At 49.2% G+C, this 19278-nt stretch overlaps 1 protein-coding gene across 3 annotated transcripts in view; it reads left to right on the forward strand.

Annotated features, from left to right (window-relative positions):
- The window catches only part of LOC121496111 (cytochrome P450 4F22), a 69838-nt gene extending 56530 nt beyond the window's left edge, over window positions 1–13308 (forward strand). For all 3 annotated transcript variants that reach the window (XM_041764388.1, XM_041764387.1, XM_041764386.1), the window contains exons 4-13: window positions 1709–1762; window positions 1883–2010; window positions 2219–2340; window positions 6481–6748; window positions 7735–7801; window positions 7912–8041; window positions 9345–9478; window positions 10385–10449; window positions 11055–11137; window positions 11529–13308. In XM_041764388.1, the coding sequence (XP_041620322.1) occupies window positions 1709–1762; window positions 1883–2010; window positions 2219–2340; window positions 6481–6748; window positions 7735–7801; window positions 7912–8041; window positions 9345–9478; window positions 10385–10449; window positions 11055–11137; window positions 11529–11706 (1229 nt within the window). In that variant the 3' untranslated portion in view covers window positions 11707–13308. The remainder of the gene's footprint in view (window positions 1–1708; window positions 1763–1882; window positions 2011–2218; window positions 2341–6480; window positions 6749–7734; window positions 7802–7911; window positions 8042–9344; window positions 9479–10384; window positions 10450–11054; window positions 11138–11528) is intronic.
- The last annotated feature ends 5970 nt before the right edge of the window (window positions 13309–19278 follow it).

The raw sequence follows: 19278 nt of genomic DNA on the forward strand, positions 1-19278 counted from the left end.
CTTCCTTTGCTTCTGGCACACTTTCTACCTTCTTGATAATTGCATGGCGTGCCTCTGCTTCCCTTTCTCACCCCACCCGATGCTCCTCCAGGCAGGGTGTGGACCTGAGCCATTCCTGGTCCCCAGCATGGGTTGGGTACAGGAAGATAGCAGAAGAGATGTTCTAAATAGGAGGATGAGTGGACATATGACTGTGTGCACAATTGGCCAATTCCTAGGTAGTGTGTGTGTAGGTGGCTGAGTCACATCTCAGATAAAAGTGACATCACTTGAGTTTCAGGTACTTCCTTCCTGGGTCCCGGCCCATTCTGTCCCAAGTCTGTTCAACATGTAGAAAGAGAATTCACTCACTCACCCATCCATCTATCTATCCATCCATTTTTGCATTCATTCATCCTTTGGTTGGTTCATTCAATAAAAGTTTATTTAGCACTAGGGATGCCTAGGTGGCTCAGTTGGTTAAGTGTTTGGCTCTTGATTTTAGCTCAGGTCATGATCTCAGGATTGTGGGATCAAGCCTCATGTTGGGCTCTGTGTTCAGTGTGGAGTCTACTTGTCCTTCTTCCTCTGCCCCCCTCAATATATAAATAAAACCTTAAAAAAAAGGTTTTCTTTCCCTCTCCCTCTGTTCTTCCCTCCTTTTTCCCTCTCTGTAAAAACATTATTTAGCACCAGTGTATCAGTGATCAACATGGTGCTTTCTCTCAAGGGGCCAGTAACTGGATAGATACAATACAGAGGAATTGGTGGAGGAGGGATGGCATCCAAGTAGAGACTTGATGGATGAGGGAAGAGTGTTTGAGGCAGAGAGTGCATGTGGTTGAGAGACCTGGAACAAAGAAAGAATGAGACTTTTTCAAGGAGATGAGAAAATCCTGTGATGTTAGAACATTGAACATGTAGAAAATGGAGGATAGAGGTGTTGTGAAAGGGCTGGACTGAGGTAGATCATTCATGACTTTGAAAATGGGCTAAACAGGGATCCCTGGGTGGCGCAGCGGTTTGGCACCTGCCTTTGGCCCAGGACGCGATCCTGGAGACCCGGGATCGAATCCCACGTTGGGCTCCCGGTACATGGAGCCTGCTTCTCCTTCTACCTGTGTCTCTGCCTCTCTCTCTCTCTCTGTGACTATCATAAATAAATAAAAATTTTTTAAAAATTAAAAAAAAAAAAAAAAGAAAATGGGCTAAACAGTTGGTGGTTTTGGCTAATGGGTGTGAGTAGGAAGGGACATGGTCAGATCTAGCATCTGATAAGACCTCCCGGGACTAGAGTACAGGGCAGACTGAAAACACAGGAGGTATAATTCAGATGGCCTGAGTTGGCAGAAAAGAGAGGTGATTAGGGTGAAGAGGGCCATTCTGGATGGAGAGCATAGCCTGGACAAAGGTTTGGAAGTAGGGCCAGCATGTGGGGGTTATTGGGTATATGTTGATAGGTGAGGTAGGAGAGGCATATAGGGGCAAGATGGACAGGGCCTTCAGTCCTAGCCTGAGCTTGAAATTTTTTATTGGGGTGATAGAGAGCCATGGGAGGCTCATGTTCAGTTCAGCAGGTTACAAGGATCTTTCTGGGGCAGGTATGGAGGATGGACTGGAGGGATGAGGTTGATGTCAGAGCTCAGAGAGGAGGCCCAAAGAGGTCATAAACAGAGGTCAAGTGTTAGAACTCTGTTTTGAGTCATCATCACCTCTTCTCACTCCACAGCTGCCATTGCCCCCAAGGATGACCTTTTCTATGGATTTCTGAAACCTTGGCTCGGTGAGTGCGCAACTGAATACCTGGGGCTGGGGTTTCAGGGAAGACGTGGTGGGGCCTGGGGTTTCTTGTAGTATTTCAGAGTAATAGGGGAGGCCCCTAATCTTCGTCTTCTGGGCCCAGGGGATGGGCTGCTGCTGAGCAAAGGTGACAAGTGGAGCCGGCACCGCCGCTTGCTGACACCTGCCTTCCACTTTGACATCCTGAAACCCTACATGAAGATCTTTAACCAGTGCACAGACATCATGCATGTGAGTCTCAGGGTTATTTGGGAAGAGGGTATCCTAAGAGTGAGACTGGTCTGGGCTCCAGCTCATGGGTAAGCTGGGCAATGTCAGGAAGCTTCACTTCCTTTACCCTATAAAGTGGGGTTGTAGTGAGTGGGCAGCTGGGTCATTGTTAGCCTGGCTTAAAGTCTGTGGTCTCCATGCCAATTTGCCATGTATCCTTTTCTTCCAGGGTAAATGGCGGCGCCTGGCACAGGGCTCAGTCATCTCCCTTGACATGTTTGAGCATGTTAGCCTCATGACCCTGGACAGTCTTCAGAAATGTGTCTTCAGCTACAACAGCAACTGCCAGGAGTGAGTGTAGCTTCCCTGGGGAATATAGAGCCAGTTGTTCTAGGGCAAGGTGGTGGGAAAAGAAAGGAAACTCTCAGTTGTTGGGCATCCCTGGGCTATTGGTGCTCTGCCACTGACAGGCTGTGTATTCCTGAAAATGGACATCATCTCTCTGAGCTTATCTTCTTATCTGAAAATGGAATCCCAGTTCCTTCCCCTTAGCCATCGTGTGAGTATTGAGATAATGTAGGTTGATGGTTTTGCATATAGTAGGTGCTTAATAAATGCTAGTTTCCTTCATTGTTCCATGAAGAGTAGTTTGGCCTTTGGAAAGTGTCTCCCCACTTTCTGAGTCTCAGTGTCATTTTTTAATAAAACAAGGATGACAATCCTTGACCCTCTGAGATGTTTTAAAAATAAAATGATATTGGGGTGCTTGGGTGGCTCAGTTGGTTAAGCTTCCAACTCTTGATTTTGATCTGGGTCATTATCTCAGGGTTGTGGGATCAAGCCTCATGTTGGGCTCTGTGTTTGCAGAGCCTACTTGAGCTTCTCTCTGCTTCTCTCCCTTTGCCCCTCCTCCCTGCTCATACTCTAAACAAATAGCACTTTGTGCTTCAAAAAAAAAAAAAAAAAAGGAATAAAATGATGTCACACTGGCCTGGCACACAGATGCCTAGTGAATATTTGTTGAATGAGTGAATAAGATAACCATTGTTCTGGTTCATTCATTCATTCATCAGATGTTTGTTGTGTACCTACTCTGTGCCTGATACTGTGATAGCTCATGGATATATGGTGGCGAGCAACAGACTAAGCCCCAGTCTTTTTTTTTTTATAATAAATTATTTTTTATTAGTGTTCAATTTGCCAACATACAGAATAACACCCAGTGCTCATCCCGTCAAATGCCCCACTCAGTGCCCGTCACTCATTCACCCCCACCCACCGCCCTCCTCCCCTTCCACCACCCCTAGTTCGTTTCCCAGAGTTAGGAGTCTTTATGTTCTGTCTCCCTTTCTGATATTTCCCACACACTTCTTCTCCCTTCTCTTATATTCCCTTTCACTATTATTTATATTCCCCAAATGAATGAGAACATATAATGTTTGTCCTCCGATTGACTTACTTCACTCAGAATAATAGCCTCCAGTTCCATCCACGTTGAAGCAAATGGTGGGTATTTGTCATTTCTAATGGCTGAGGAATATTCCATTGTATACATAAACCACGTCTTCTTTATCCATTCATCTTTTTTTTTTTTAAATTATGATAGTCACAGAGAGAGAGAGAGGCAGAGACACAGGCGGAGGGAGAAGCAGGCTCCATGCACCGGGAGCCTGATGTGGGATTCGATCCTGGGTCTCCAGGATCGCGCCCTGGGCCAAAGGCAGGCGCCAAACCGCTGCGCCACCCAGGGATCCCTATCCATTCATCTTTCGATGGACACCGAGGCTCCTTCCACAGTTTAAGCCCCAGTCCTATACTGGATATGTCTGATACTATGGTAGCTACTGGATATATGGTGGTGAGCAACAGACTAAGCCCCAGTCTTATTCCCCTTGGAATTTTTTTTCCCCTTGGAATTTATGATCTAGGTGGGGATATAAGGAAAAAGAGACATCATAAATGGTGGCAAGTTTGTAGCACATAGTAGGTCCTTAGTAGTAAGCTGCTGACTTTGTTACTCTGGGCCTTGTAGAGTTATGCTTCAGTTGGGTAAGGTGGGGATGGCCTTAGTGATTGGTTAATTAATTAATCCAAAAATATTTACTGAGTGCCTACTAACCACCACTCCTGGGCTAGGCACTATGAATACAGTGGTCAACAAAATAGACAAAGTCTTGCTCCTCTGGAACTTACATGGTGGGAAGAAAGGCAGTAACCATGCACAAATAAATAAACAAGAAAATGACAGTCTGTGACAAATATATGAAAACAAGCATACTTCAGGACCAAGGACAGCCCCTTGCACACTTGTCCAGGGTTTTTTTTAATTTTAAAATTTTTTTATTTTTTTAAAGATTTTATTTATTTATTCATGAGATAGACACACACACACACACACACACACACAGAGCGAGAGAGAGAGAGAGAGAGGTAGAGACACAGGCAGAGGGAGAAGCAGGCTCCATTCAGGGAGCCTGATGTGGGACTTGATTCTGGGACTCCAGGATCATGCCCTGGGCCAAAGGCAGGCGCTAAACTGCTGAGCCATCCAGGGATCCCCTATTTTTTTTCATTAAAAAATTTTATTTATTTGAGAGAAAGATAGAGAGGGAGAGAGAGAAAGAGAGAGAAAGAGTAGGCACATACAGGGTGGGGGGATGGAGGGTCAGAGGGAGAAGGAGAGAGAATCTTAAGCAGACTCTGTGCTGAGTGTGGAACCTGATGTGGGGCTTGATTGACTCCGAGATCAGGACCTGAGCCAAAACCAAGAGTTGGATGCTTAACCAGGTGTGCCACCCAGGTGCCCCTAGAATTATCATTGTGTGTTTTTAATAACAGGTTTACTGAGATGTAGTTCACATATCATATGATTCACCCCCTGTTTAAAATAGACAACTATGTAAATATACTAGAAACATAATTTCTAGTTTCTCTAGTTAGCAACATAGTTTCTAGTATATTCACATAGTTGTATAACCATCCCCATAATCAATTTTAAAATATTTTCACCCAAAACATGTCCTATACATTTTATCACTCATCCCTATTCCCACTTCTCCCAGTATAGGCAATCACGCATCTTCCACCAGTCTCCACAGATTTATTTATCATGGAAATTTCATATTGATGGAATGATACAGACTTTTGTGTCCAGTTTTGTTCACTCAGCATAATGTTTTCAAGATTCATCCATGCTGTGGCCTGTATCAATTTCATTTTTTAGGTTGCTGAGTAATAGTCCATTTACCTTATACACCACATTTTGTTTATCCACTCATCTGTTGATGGATATCTGGGTTGTTTCCACTTTTTGGCTATTATGTAAACATTCATGTATCAGTGTTTGTGTGAACACATGTTTTTAATTCTTTTGAGGTCTGTACCTACGAGTGGAATTGCTGGGTTATGTGATAATTCTTTGCTTAGCCTTTGAGGAACTGCCAGACATTTTTCCCAAAGTAGATGCACCATTTTATATTCCTAACTGCGCAGTATGTGAGGACTCCAATTTCTCCACATCCTTGCCAACACTTGTTATTATCTGTCTTTTTAATTCTAGCTATTCCTAGTTGGGAAGTAGTTGAAGGGGTATCTCACTGTGGTTTTGATTTGCTTTTCCCTAGTGGCTAGTGCTGTGAAGTATATTTTCATGTGCTGTTTGGCCATTTGTATATCTTCTTTGGAGATACATCTATTCATATGCTTTGCCTATTTTTAAATTGGGTTATATGTCTATTATTGTGTTTTGAGAGCTCTTTATATGTTTTAGATACAAGTTTATCACCAGGAACAGGAGTTCTCCCATTCTGTGGCTTTGTAGGCCTTTATTCTTATTCTTTATAGGCTACATCTGTTTGGAAGTCCTAATCCTTTGGGCCTGTTTTAAAATGTACCTGGATTTTGGTTCTATTTAGGTATGAGTCTAACAGATCACATGATTGGCATTAAAAAATTAGTTTGTTACTTATAGTTTCCAAGAGGAGGGGGTGTGCCACACCACTCAGGACTACCCTGGGAAGCATCAGTGTCAGTCAGGAGAAAGTGTGGCAGGAGTCTTTTTTTTTTGTGGTTTCTATGGGAAGGAGCAGCATGGCAGGGTGCAGGCTTAGGATTGGCTAGTTTGAATAATTTTAGAGGGCCCTGGAGGATACAGGGCTGTCCCTAGGTGTCGGTACCTGGCCCTGGGGTGATTAAGTCCTGGTGGTAGAGGTTCAGTGTGATAAATTTCAGTGTAAAGGAAGGATCTGGATTGTTTGGTTTTGATATGAAGCATGCTCTTGGGTGAATCATTGGCTGTCTCTAAGAACTAGTTATTCTGGTAGGGGCAGTGTCTCTTCAGTTAGCAAGGCCCCAGAAGGCACAGCATAAAGAATACAAGAAAATAAGAGAATATCATCTATACAGGGCCTCTCTCTGTCTCCTACTCACGGGGAGAAGCAGCTTGTGTTAAGGGCTAGGCCCATGTTCTTCTTCCCCCTACCTCCCCAACAGGAAGATGAGCGATTACATCTCGGCCATCATTGAGCTGAGTGCCCTGGTGGTCCGGCGCCAGTATCGCCTGCATCACCATATAGACTTCATCTACTACCTCACAGCAGATGGGCGGCGTTTCCGGCAGGCCTGTGACACCGTACACCGCTTTACCACGGAGGTCATCCAGGAGCGGCGGCAGGCACTCCGCCAGCAGGGGGCTGAGACCTGGCTGAAGGGCAAGCAGGGCAAGACCTTGGACTTCATTGATGTGCTGCTCCTGGCCCGGGTGAGGCTGGACCCTGAAGGGTGGAGCCCTGCCCAGGACGGCCCCTTGGTGAATGTAAAATGATCCACATCCAAAGTAACATAGATCTGGGATGCGGGCAGATGCAGCACACGTTAAGACTTACTGTATTAGTTTGCTAGGGCTACCTTAGATTGGGTGAGTTAAACCACAGAAATTAATTTTCTCAAGGTTCTGGAAGCTAGAAGTCTGAGGTCAAAGGCACTGCCAGGATTGGTTCTTCTGAGGCCTCTCTCCCTAGCTTGTAGATGGCACCTTCTCATATATCTTCGCTTTGTCTTCTCACTGTGTCTCTGTAAAATTCCTCTTCTAAGGGCACCAGTCATGTTGGACTAGGGCCCACCCTAAGGACCTCATTATACTTTAATTAAGTCTCTAAAGGCCCTATCTCCAAATATGGTCACATTCTGAGGCCCTGGGGGGTTAAGACTTCACCATAAGAATTCTTGATGGTGGTGGGTATGGGGTGTGGGGGACACAATTTTGCCCACTGTACGTACCATGATGAAATAACAAGACTTTGAAGAAACGTGATGCTTGCAGAGATTGCTTCTGTGGAATTTCTGAGAAGTGCTTGGGTTCTGGATTCAAACAGTCCTGGGTTTCAGTTCTGGCCCTGCTGCTTAGTGGATGCTTGACCTTAGTCATCTGACTCTTCCCTCTGAGCCTTCCCTTCCGCATTTATGACATGGCAGTCATGAGGCGTGATCTCAGATCGTTGTTGGGCATCCAGCAGGCTGTATGGTTTCAGTAGCTACTCAAGAAATACAAACTCCCTTATTCTCTTCATCTTTGACTCTTCCTCCCACTTTCCATCTTTCTTAGACCAGTTGCCTACCTCTATCTGCCTGGAGTCCTTCCCCCTGCAGCTTGGCTTGAGAGAGGGGCAGATATCTTGACTTTAGAGAAGCCCTAGGATGTGGAAGGTGGGATGAAGTGGGCTGAACATCATCCCCCACTCACTCCAGGATGAAGATGGGAGGGAGCTGTCAGATGAGGACATCCGAGCTGAGGCGGACACCTTTATGTTTGAAGGTGAGGATGTGGGGTGAGGCTGGGGGAGGCCAGGAGGGATCCCATTGTCTGAAAATCACATATTCGCTGTCTTTAGACAGCCTCCACTTGAGCTCCTCCTCTACCTCCAGGTCATGACACAACGTCTAGTGGGCTCTCATGGGTGCTATTCAACTTGGCCAAGTATCCAGAGTACCAGGAGAAGTGCCGAGAGGAGATCCAAGAAGTCATGAAAGGCCGGGAGCTGGAGGAGTTGGAGTGGTTGGTTTGGGGTCAGGGGGGTCATGGGGGGCAGGTTGAGTCTAGAGCTTGCTTGCCTTTATTTCTTGCTCTGATCTGCACGTATTTCTTGCTCTTGCCTGTATGTTACTCTTGCTACTGCTGGGTGTTGTTGAATAAGGTAGTATCCAAACAGATGTGTGGGTTCAGGTCTGTTCCACATGTGTCCTCGTTCTCCTTGAACCAGCAGCTACCCTGGGCACATTCTTCTCAGGCAGATTCCAGAAGCACAAAGAGCCACAGTTTAAAACCTCTGGTTGCATTGTAACATTCCAATTAGCTAAAGCAAGTCACATGTCCACGTCAACCACAAATGGGGCAGGGCATACATTCCACTCACCTAAGTAGAAGGCACTGCAGAATCGCATGCAAAGGGCATGGGGTATGTAATTCAAACATGGGGGTGGGAGGAGAGTGAAGAGTCAGGAACAATAATCCAATTTACTTCAGATGTGTGCCATGTAGAGCTGATTCTGGATGACTAAAAGAAAACAGCATTTAAATAGCATTGGACAGCGAGAAAGCTCTTTTCTGTTCAGTGTGTTCACCTTTTAGATTTTGATGTCTGGGAGAGACACTCAGTGGGGTGCCATCGTATCTTCAACTCCTTGTGAACTTGCCTTTTTAATGAAGGCAGAAGATGGCTCAGGTTCTGAGGACTGGGCAGGAGATGGGTCTAGCTAGAATTTAATAACTCTTCTGTTTTCCCAGTGGTGTTTAGGTTATGGGTACTTTTAAGCCAGGCATGCCATTTGCCCTTTACCATAGCGATATAATGTTTTTTTGAAAGAGAAAGAAAATGATCCAGATCATGGACCAAGGATTCTAATTAATCCAAATTGGGACCCTGGAATACAATGGAAAAAAGTTAATAGCATAGGAGAGAATGTATGGGCTTTTAAATATTGAAATTGATTCATACAGGCTGGTAAACTACTGCTGCCCTGGGCCCCCTGACTATCCTGGCACCACTCCCAGCTATTCCCTGACTGCCACATAATTCATCAGTTAAAGGGTTAATGCTGGGTGTGCAGAAGCCTGTGGGTGCTGGTCTGATTGGTTGGGGGTCAGATATTTTGCATGCTGAGGATTAGTGATATGTGCATGGGACAAGTCTGAGACCCTAGACTGGTTTCCTGTACGTTGCTCCTGAATGCATGTGTGTGCTTGTGTGTGTGTGTATGTGTGTGTGTGTGTGTGTGTGTGTGTGTGCCTGTTTGAGGAAGTGAGTGTTTCCGTGGTCTGGCCTGAAGTCACCCACCATTCCATGTTCTATGCTCCCCAGGGATGACCTGACCCAGCTGCCCTTCACCACCATGTGCATCAAGGAGAGCCTACGCCAGTTCCCGCCAGTGACCTTGGTTTCCCGCCGCTGCACGGAGGACATCAAGCTTCCAGACGGGCGCATCATCCCCAAAGGTGCCCATTATGTCCTTCAAGCCACTGGGCTGCTCTGCTTCCCATGGGAGCCTGGTCATGCCTGCCCCAGGTGCACCCTCCCTGTAGATTGGGTGTCTCTCTGTGTGGCTTCTGGGATGAGGGAGGAGACCCAGTTGTGTAGTGGGAAGACTGAGATGGAGGAGTCCAGGTGGAAAGACAACAGTGGGTATGGCAAGGTGGGCCCTATGAGGGTGCAGGTAGGGGAAAGATGGTTTCATTCAGTTGCCAGATATCCCTTGGACACTAAGCCCAAGGGATGCTGGAGATCTAGAGAGGCCTTGTTCCCAGAACCAGGCCTTGAGTACCACCCAGTCTGAGGGAGACACAGCAGAACATAGACATCCCCAGTCATGTGGGGTCAAAGATGGGCTAAAGGGAGGAACAGGGGCCGGAACGGCCCAAAATAGAGTGATGACTTTATTTGGGGTGAAATGCAGGGAGGGCTGCTTGGAAGAGGAAATATGAGATGTGAGCCTTGGAGGTTGGAAGTGAAAGAGAGCATTTTTATGGAGCAGAGTCTCAGGGTACAGGTAGTGAAAGATTTGGAATGCTGGGTTGAGGCACTTGAACTTGATCTTCAGGACAGTAGGGAACCATGGGAGGTATTTGAGCTGAGGAGGAACAGTGTCAGGTATGTGAATAAGAAAATCCCTGTGTGGCCAGCATGACAGCTAGAAAGAAGGTTATGGGGACCTTTTATGGAGCAGCAGGGAGAGTGGACATAGCAGCAGAGTTTTTCAGAGAAGGATGGTCAAGAAAGGGTAGCAGTTGGCTCATGGGAACAGCATGGCTCCAGGAAGAGCAAGCGAGGGAGGAGGAGGTCTTCAGAGAAGGCCCTGGTTCCCCTCAGCTCCAATGGCCCTATTGACCCCACCCTCCCCACAGGAATTATCTGCCTGGTCAGCATCTATGGGACCCACCACAACCCCACAGTGTGGCCTGACTCCAAGGTGAGCCCCTGCCTCAATTCTCCCTTCCCTCAGCTTCTTCCTTCTCAGAAGGGGAGTCCTGGGGAGAGGTGAGGCCTCCCTACCCTGCTCCCCAGGGATACAGATGGCCTGGTTGAATGCAGAGCTTGAGTGCCCCTGCCCCACCTACTCACTCACTGTTGATTCATCAGGTCTACAAATATTATTGAATGTCTACTGTGTGCCAGCCTCTATGCTGGGCACTGTCTTTGCCCTCATGGAGCTCATGGTGAAGTTCAGGGGAAGAAAATAAGCAAAAGCTATCGTCGTGGATATTGATATGGGTACAAAGGAAATATAAACTGGAGTGCGGTGGGGGGCACTTTAGCTTAAGTGGTGAAGAAAGGCCTTGTGGAGGAAGAGATATTTGAGCGGAGACCTGAAAAGTGTGAAGAGCTGGGAGAAGCCCGTTCCACGGGAAGTACAAAGGCCCTGTGGTTGTAATGAGCCTGGCATGCTTGAACAACGGAAAGAAGAGAGTGTGGCTGGATAGTAGCGAGGTTCTCTCTGTCCAGCTGAAGGGTGGGGGCTAAGCTGGGATGGTTGGGCCAAGCCCCCAGACTCACCCCCAGGCGAATCCTGTCTAGGTGTACAACCCCTATCGGTTTGATCCGGACAACCCACAGCAGCGCTCCCCACTGGCCTATGTGCCTTTCTCTGCAGGACCAAGGTAATTAATTCTCTTTCCCCCAGTCCAAGCCAAGCGTAGGAGGAGCACTGAGGCCAGCGGAAGGTCAGGGATGTGCAGATCAGGGGCAGAGACCACCTCCCACCCAGATGTGCCTTCTGCCAACCCAGCACCCAGTTCATGCTTCCGATGCACCAGGATTCCCCCAAATCAGACTCTGCGATAGTATCCCTGGGTGTTGAGCAGCTATTGTTGTGCCAGGCCCTGGGTTCTGGGCTTATGTGCTCCCGAGGACTCTATGATGCCACTGCCCCCATTTTACAGATGAGGGAACTGAGGCTCAGAGCGGGAGGCCCTTTACGCGGGGACTCCCCCCATTCCAGGCTCACAGGGTAGCTGAGCCTGAGCCCCGCCCCCGTCCCCCTTCCTCCAGGAACTGCATCGGGCAGAGCTTTGCCATGGCCGAGATGCGCGTGGCCGTGGCGCTGACGCTGCTGCGTTTCCGCCTGAGTGTGGACCGAACGCGCAAGGTGCGGCGGAAGCCCGAGCTCATCCTGCGCACGGAGAACGGCATCTGGCTCAACGTGGAGCCGCTGCCTCCGCGGGCCTGAGCGCCGGCGCCGCCCTGCGGATCCCGGGGGCCCAAGCCCCGCCCACAGAGGCCCAGGCCCCGCCCCCGAGGGCCCAGGCCCCGCCCCCACGGTCCTGAGGGCAGAAACCACGCCCCTCGAAGTTCAGGTTCGGCTCCTCTGGGGAGAAGCCCGGTGGTACCAGCCGTGCCCCTCGCGGCAAGGCTCCGCCTCCGGCGACCTGGTCCCGCCCCTTGAGGTCCAGGTCCAGTCCCCTGAGCGCCCTTCCCGCCCTCCTGCTGGAGGGGGATTCCAGGACTTGAGACGACCCCTAAGGCCTCTGGGATTCAGGATCATTCCCCTCTGTGGGTCCCGGCTGGCTTCCAAGATGAAGACTTGGGAGCTGGAGCCCGAAGTTAGAGCCTTGAACCCGGGCATCACCTTCCTGAGGCTCCCAGCTGCTGTGGGTGAGCTCCTCTGGCACCAGGCTGCATCCCAGGGCTCGATGTATGCTTCTGTTGTTGTTTTGGAGACCTAGACCCTCCTTCACAACCCTCTGCCCTTTCCCTTGCTGTGAGGCCCTTTGCTGAGTGTTCTGATTTTTGTAGAACAAAACCAAGGGATGCAGACGTCCCCCCAGGGTCCACCCCCTAGCCCCGCCAGATGCTTCCCTTGGAGCCCAGCAAGGAAACGAAGGTCCCTGGGCAGTTGGGAGGCATGTGAGGGAAGCTATGGGCCAGGAGGCTGGGAAGCCGTTCGCCCTCAGACATAAACTCAAGCTTTTTGGGACACTTTGTGCATTCATTTATCTCGTCAGCAGACCACATATTAATTGTTGGCACTGGGCCAGGGCCGCAGCCGGGGCTCAAATCCTGCCCTCAGGAGAACAGGGGACAGATGTTGAACAAATATTTCATATGAAGTTTTATTTATAATCATGACAAGTGCCCCAAAAGAGAGGCCCTTGGTGCTCTGCAAACACAACAGGGGGTGGCTCAGGGAAAGCTTCTGGGATGCTGAAGTGAGGGTACAAGCTGAGTGGTGACAAGGGAGAGGAGAGCATGTCAGGCAGGAGGACCTGCATCTGCCAAAGTCCCCAGGGGAAGGAGAGCATGGTGTTCTTGAGGAACACCACCCCGGGGTGACTGGTTCTGGAAAAGGGGGCAGAATAGAGGAAAGTTGGTCAGGGGCCAACTGCCAGAAAGTAGAGGCCACATCTCACTTCAGGGCATTACACTCAGGGCAATAGGGAGCTGCAGAGGGCATGCGAGCAGGGGGGCAGGACAGGACATGGTCAAATGTGGGCTGGCAGGGAGGTGGCTTGGAAGTGGGGGCGCACTGGGGACTGGAAATCTGGGGAAGAGAGAGACTGAGGTCCAGGCAGGACAGGAAGGGTGACTATCGAGCCACAGGGGCTGAAGTGAGGGAGGAGGTAAGCTTGATTCCCACGTCTTTGGCTGGGGGAACTGAAGACGGCATGGTCCCCGACATAATGATACAGGAGATGGGGCGGTGGCAGTGTCTACAATAATTGTATTAATTCATCAAATATTTATTGAGCATCTGCTGTGAGCCAGGCCGTATTTGAGGCCTTATATAATTGACATGTGTTGCCGGGGTGGGGGAGTGTTAACAGATGATGGATAATAAATAAGCAAATAAATAAGTAAATTCACATGGGGTCTTGGAGGATTCTTGACTTTTATTGTGACAGAAATGGGGAGCCATGGGAGGGTTCTGGGCAGAGGGACAGGTTTGTCCTTTGGTCCTTATAGTATTCTTTTGGCTGCTAAGTGGGAAAGCAAGGGTCGCACCAGGGAGGCCAGATGGGGTGACTGCATTGGCCCATGTGAGAGAAGTGATAAGTGCTATGAGAAAGCTGGGCTGGGTAACTGTGTGTGTGGGGATGTTCTGTAATGCTGGTGGGGGGAGCAGCTGCTAGATGGTCAGTGAAGTCCTTACCGAGAAGGGGTCATTTCAACAAAGACTTCACGTAGGAGAGGGCAAGAGCCAGTGGATATTTAGGGGAAGAGTATTTGAGGTAGAGAGATACAGTGCAAAGGCCCTAAAGTAGGGAACAAGCTTGGGGTGTTGAGGGGGCATTGAAGAGACCAGTGTGGCTGGAGGAGGAGCATGGAAGGAGATAAGGGCGGGGAGGGGATGGGAGCAGGTCCCACAGAACCTTGGAGTCCACTGATTTTTATTGTGACAGACATAGGGAGCCATGGAGGATTCTGGATAGAGGAGGGACAAGATTTGTCATACAGTCTTTGTTTGCTATGTTGAATAGAGGCTCTCCCTAGGATGAGACTAGGGAGATCAGATGGGGTGACCAGATTTGTCCAGGGGAGAGATGACAGTGGCTCCAAGGAAACTGGGGGCTGTAAAGACAAGTGTTTGGACTCTGATGACTGATCGCTTTATGAGGGCAGCGCTGGCAGGTTTGCTGATACTTTGAATGAGGATTTCGGAGAAAAGGGGGACCCCAAGTTTGGGTGTTGAGCACCTGCAAAGATAGAGAAGTGACACCTTAAGATGGAGGATGCTTAAGAGAGTGAGGGCTTTTTTTTTGGGGGGGGGAGGCGATGAGATCAGCACTGTCAGTGTGGGCCAGAGGGAGTTGGGATGTCAGGTGGCCAGTTGGATAGGCAGCTCTTGACTTCCAGAGAGTTCTGGCCTCGCTCATGATACACGTTTGGGACACTCAGCACTTAGATGATTGTTTAAAAAGCCCCAAGGCTGGTGCGACCCCCTCTCCCCCACCCGCCCCGCGTGTGTATGTGTGTGTGCGAGTGTGCGTGCACCTGTGTGCCACCCTGTGTGCCTTCCAGATGGAGGGGTTTAAGGACCAATCCCGGAGGTCTCCAAAGTTGATATAACCATGATGAGATTGAGAGTTGGCCGAGTGCTTCCCTGGGGCCCTTCCCAAATATTCGCCCGGAATTCTCGCAGGTACTGTTACCACGAGATGGGCACTGCCATCCTCTCGTTGGACGGAGGTGGAAGCGAAGTTCCCTAGAGAGGATTCACCCCATGTCCTCCTAGCGTGGCATCAGCGGGGGGGCTCACCTCTCAGGCTTCTAGTGCCTCGCTTTGCCTATCGGGGGCGTCGGCAGGTGTGGGTGGAGCGGGGTGCGTGGGTGGGGGGGGTACGTGGGTGGGGGGGGTGGAGAGAAGTCAAGGCCTGGAGGGAGGCGCGATGCTGGAGGCCGCGGCGGTGTGGGTCCCGCGACGTCCCCGAGTGGCCTGTGGGGGATCATGGGCCGGAATTCCCCATCCGAGGTTACTCTTCCTCCAGCAAATAATAAACCTTGGTCTTGGGAGGCGACAGATGTGGGTTCAAACCCCAGCTCTGCCCCTTTCTAGCGGTGGCCTTGCGCACGTGAGTAGCCCTTTCTGCACCTCGGTGCTCCTTCGCCAGGTGGACTTTTCATCATGCTTCTCATGCATGTTGACCTTCCGCTACGGTGGGCGATGGGGAGCGAGTGAGGGAAGGAGGAGGGGAGGCATGAGGCTCGTGGATCCCCGGCACCTGCTGCTTCCGCGTGTCCCAATTCTCCCAACGCTCAGGCCTGGGCCGTCCCGGTGGCTGTGGGTCTCCTTCCTCTCCTGAGTGTGTCGGGGGCTCCCTCTGCTGGACGGTTCGGAGACAACAAGGTCCGGGCGCCTGGTCTCCACTAGACCTGTGTGTGTGTGTGTGTGCGCGCGCGCGCGTGACTGTATGGGCATGTGCACGTGTGTGGATGTGCGCATGTGAGTGACTATGTGTGCATGTGAGTGAGTGTACGCGTGCAAGCGTGGAGTGTGGGTGAGTATATGTGTGCATGAGACAGTGTGCATGCCTGTGTGCTTTAGTGAGGGTACATGTATCAGTGGGTGAGAGTGTGTGTGAGACTGCGTGTGGGTGTATTGGGAAGAGAGGAGAGAGAACCCCACTCACTGAACAACGGTGAGTGTCCACATCAGGTCACGGTCCAAACTCCACCCCTTTGCAGCAGGCAGGACATTCTGGAGAAACGATGCCCTCCGCAGTGGCCCTGAGTAATGACTGGCAGGTGCCTATTCTCCTGCGGTCTCCCCAGAGAGACTGAGCCCCAGGTGCCCCAAGTGAGAGCTTCCTTGCTAAGGACCAAGGGAATAAAGAGTGTGTATTCATGACCAAGTCCCTCCTATGTGCACCAGAGACACCCAAGGCTCCTGGCTGATGCTCGTGTCCTTGTTCTGTTATAAAATAAGAGAAATAATGGCAAACACATACATGGTACTGACTGTGATTTTTATTTTATTTATTTTTTTAAAATTTTTATTTACTTATGATAGTCACAGAGAGAGAGAGAGGGGCAGAGACACAGGCAGAGGGAGAAGCAGGCTCCATGCACTGGGAGCCCAATGTGGGATTTGATTCTCCAGGACCGCACCCTGGGCCAAAGGCAGGCACCAAACCGCTGCACCACCCAGGGATCCCTAGGGAGGGTTGTGATAAATACTTTACTCGATATGGCTCATTCTCGCAGCTGGCAATTTGGTGCTGGCTATTAGCTGGGGTCCTTAGTTCCTCTCAAGGTGGGGTCTCTCCATGGGGTTGCCTGGGCTTCCTCTTAACATAGCAGCTGAATCCAAAAGGGTGTGTTCCAAGGGGACTAGAAGCAAGTCGCAAGTCTTCCTACAATCTAGACTTTCGAGTCCCCAGAGTCACTGAGGACAGCTTGTGGTTCAAGAAGAAGGGAATTATACTTTGCCTCTGTATCAGTCAGGGTTCTCCAGAGAAACAGAACTAATAAGCATCAAGCTCTCTCTATCACCTACTCATTATCTATCATCTATCAATCCACTCATCCATCCATCCATCCATCCATCTACAACTATCATCTATCTATATACTGTGTATTTATCTTAAGATTTATATGTGATATATATAAATCTATATACATTTATATATAAATTATATATTTAATATATAAATATTATATATACATTTTATATTATAAAAGGTTATATCTTAAGATTTGTATATTTATATATAAATTTATGTGTTACATTATTCAATTTATTTATATATAAATTTATATCTGAGACTATATATGTAAATATTTATATATAGATTATATATAAATTAATATCTTAAGATTTATACATTCTATTATAAATAAATGTTATATATACATTTCTATCTTAAGATTTGTGTATATATTTAAGACTAAAAAATACACTTGTTTATGTATATATGAAGATTTATCTTGAGGCCTTGGCTCATGTGACTGGGGCTGCTGGCAAGTCTGAAATCTGTAGGCCAGCAGGCCACCAGGTTGAAAACTCAAGCAGGAGTTGATGTTGTGGTTTCAGGGCAGAATTTCTTCTCTGCGAAACCTCAATTTCTGCTCTGAAGACCTTTCAGCGGGCTGCATGAGGCCCATTTACACTGACATCCTGTGATTTACTCCTTTACTTACAGTCAGCTGATTGTAGGTGTTAACTCCAAGTCCAAAACACCTTCACAGCAACACCTAATGAGTATTTAAGTAAACAGTGGGTACTGTAGCCTAGTCCAGCTGCCTCAGACCGACTAATCATCACACCCTCTCGAGGGGAGGGCTAGCAAAGAGTTTGGTGCCATCTGTAATCTACCACTTGGGGAGGAGAGGGGCCAAATGGCTTCTTTTTATGACACGACACTTCCCGAAGGTCCTGTCTCCAGGTCTCCCTCCTGTGGCTTGGGGTGGTGGTGGTGGTCAGGCTGGTTCCAGTGAGCAATCATTATCCAATAATCAGAGAGGGAGAGAGAGAAGGAAGAGGAGCAGGAGAAGGACAGGGGAAGGAGGAATAGGAGGCAGAGGGGAAGGAGGGGGGCAGGAGGGGGAGGAGGGTTAAGGGAGGAGAAGGAAGGGGAGGGGCAGAAGGGGAGGAGGAAGGGGAGGGAAAGAGGGAGCAGGAGGGAGGGAAGGAGGGGGCAGGAGGGGGTGAGGAGGGGGGAGGGCAGGAGGGGAAGGAGAGGAGAAGGAAGGGGAGGGGCAGAAGGGGGAGGAGGAGGAGGGGGAGGAGGGAGGCTATCGATGAGTACAGTGCCTACAGACAATCCCCTGTGGTTGTTCCTAGCTGCTGCGTGCCCTCTGAACTTTTCTTGAGTTTTCCTCTAGGCTTTCTACTTCCTCAACCGGTTCCTTTGGTCTTCTGCCAGCTGGTCGTGCCGCAACACAGCTTCAGGAGCCTGTCTGTTTCGACTTCTTGATTATGTGGAGTGAAACCTCAGCGCTACCTTCTTGGCTGAATGTCTGGCCATATTTTCCCAACCATCGCAGGTCTCCAACAGGGCTGCTTCCTGCTACTCCCACTGCCCTGACTGCAGGGGCCCCGCCAGCCCTGATTGTCTCAGCATGTTTGAGGACAGAAGCAAGAATGAACATGTGTAAGACAAACATGCGTGCCCCACCCAGTGCTAGGTATTTAGAGTCCTGGCACACTGCAGGGGGCGGCCCTTATTGGTGACCCACTCCTTCCTATCATGCAGGTTTCTGCTCAAAGGTCACCTCTACAGGGCAGCCCTCCCTGAATATTGCCCTGTTTGAGTATTCCCCCTTGGTCACTCGCTGGCATGTCTCACTCAGTTAATTTCCTTCATTGCTACCACCATCGGACTTATTTTCCACTGGCTTCTTCCATCAGACATGAGCACCACTATTCAGAGACCTCATCTGTCTTGTTTGTCCCGGGTCCTGGGTCCTAGCACCATGCCTGGTACAGAGTAGGTGCTCCAGTGCAGTTTGTTATTGAAGAATGAACTACTTGGGAGGTACAAGTCTCCCCCTCCATTTTATCAAGAAGAGCATGAAGGTCAGAGAGGGCAAGCGACTTGACCAAGGTCACACAGCCAGCTTTGAGCAGGGCTGGGATATGAACTCTGTTGTGCTGAATCCGGAACTTGTTCCTTCCTAAAGGCCAAGGAAAGCCACCAGGTGGCCTGGATGCTTGCTTTAGAGAGACCCCAGGCTGACTCCTGGGAGGTGTGTCTCCATGGTGACACAAAAGAAAAACTGCTCATCTGTTTTGTGTACCAACTATGTAAACCCCTGCCCCCGTGCCAAATCCTATTAGTTTTTTAGTGATAAAAGTTATAGCACCTCAGTGAGGGAGAGAGAAAGAATTTGAGACAAGTAGCAAGTTAGAAGGATAAAGACTCCAATTCTACTTTCTCTAATTTTACTATGAAGTGTGGATTATTCTGGATTCTTTTTCAGTGCATATGCAAACATGTGCACCCCCCCATATGCACAATGTTTTATATGCAAATGGGACCATTTTAACATATCACTTAGAGTTGTACTTTCTCCTGTCCTCTCTGAGTCTGATAGAACGCTTGCAGTCCTCTGAGAGGTTTTATCAAGCCCATTTTACAGCTGTGAAGACTGATGCTCAGACGGGCCATACTTGGGGCCGATGACCCACAGAGTGTCTGTCACCTCTGGTCTGACACATGCTTGTCCACTGCCCGGCTCTGGGTGGGGGTAGAAGGATCCCTGGAGAAGGATAAGGCTCTGCTTCTCTGTGTGTGGCTGCCCTCCCTCCAACACTGGCTGGGCGACATTGCATAAGCCAGGTTTGTGTGATTTGGCAGCTGAG

Source organism: Vulpes lagopus, chromosome 7, assembly GCF_018345385.1.
Source record: "Vulpes lagopus strain Blue_001 chromosome 7, ASM1834538v1, whole genome shotgun sequence".
NCBI classification, from domain to species: Eukaryota; Metazoa; Chordata; class Mammalia; order Carnivora; family Canidae; genus Vulpes; species Vulpes lagopus.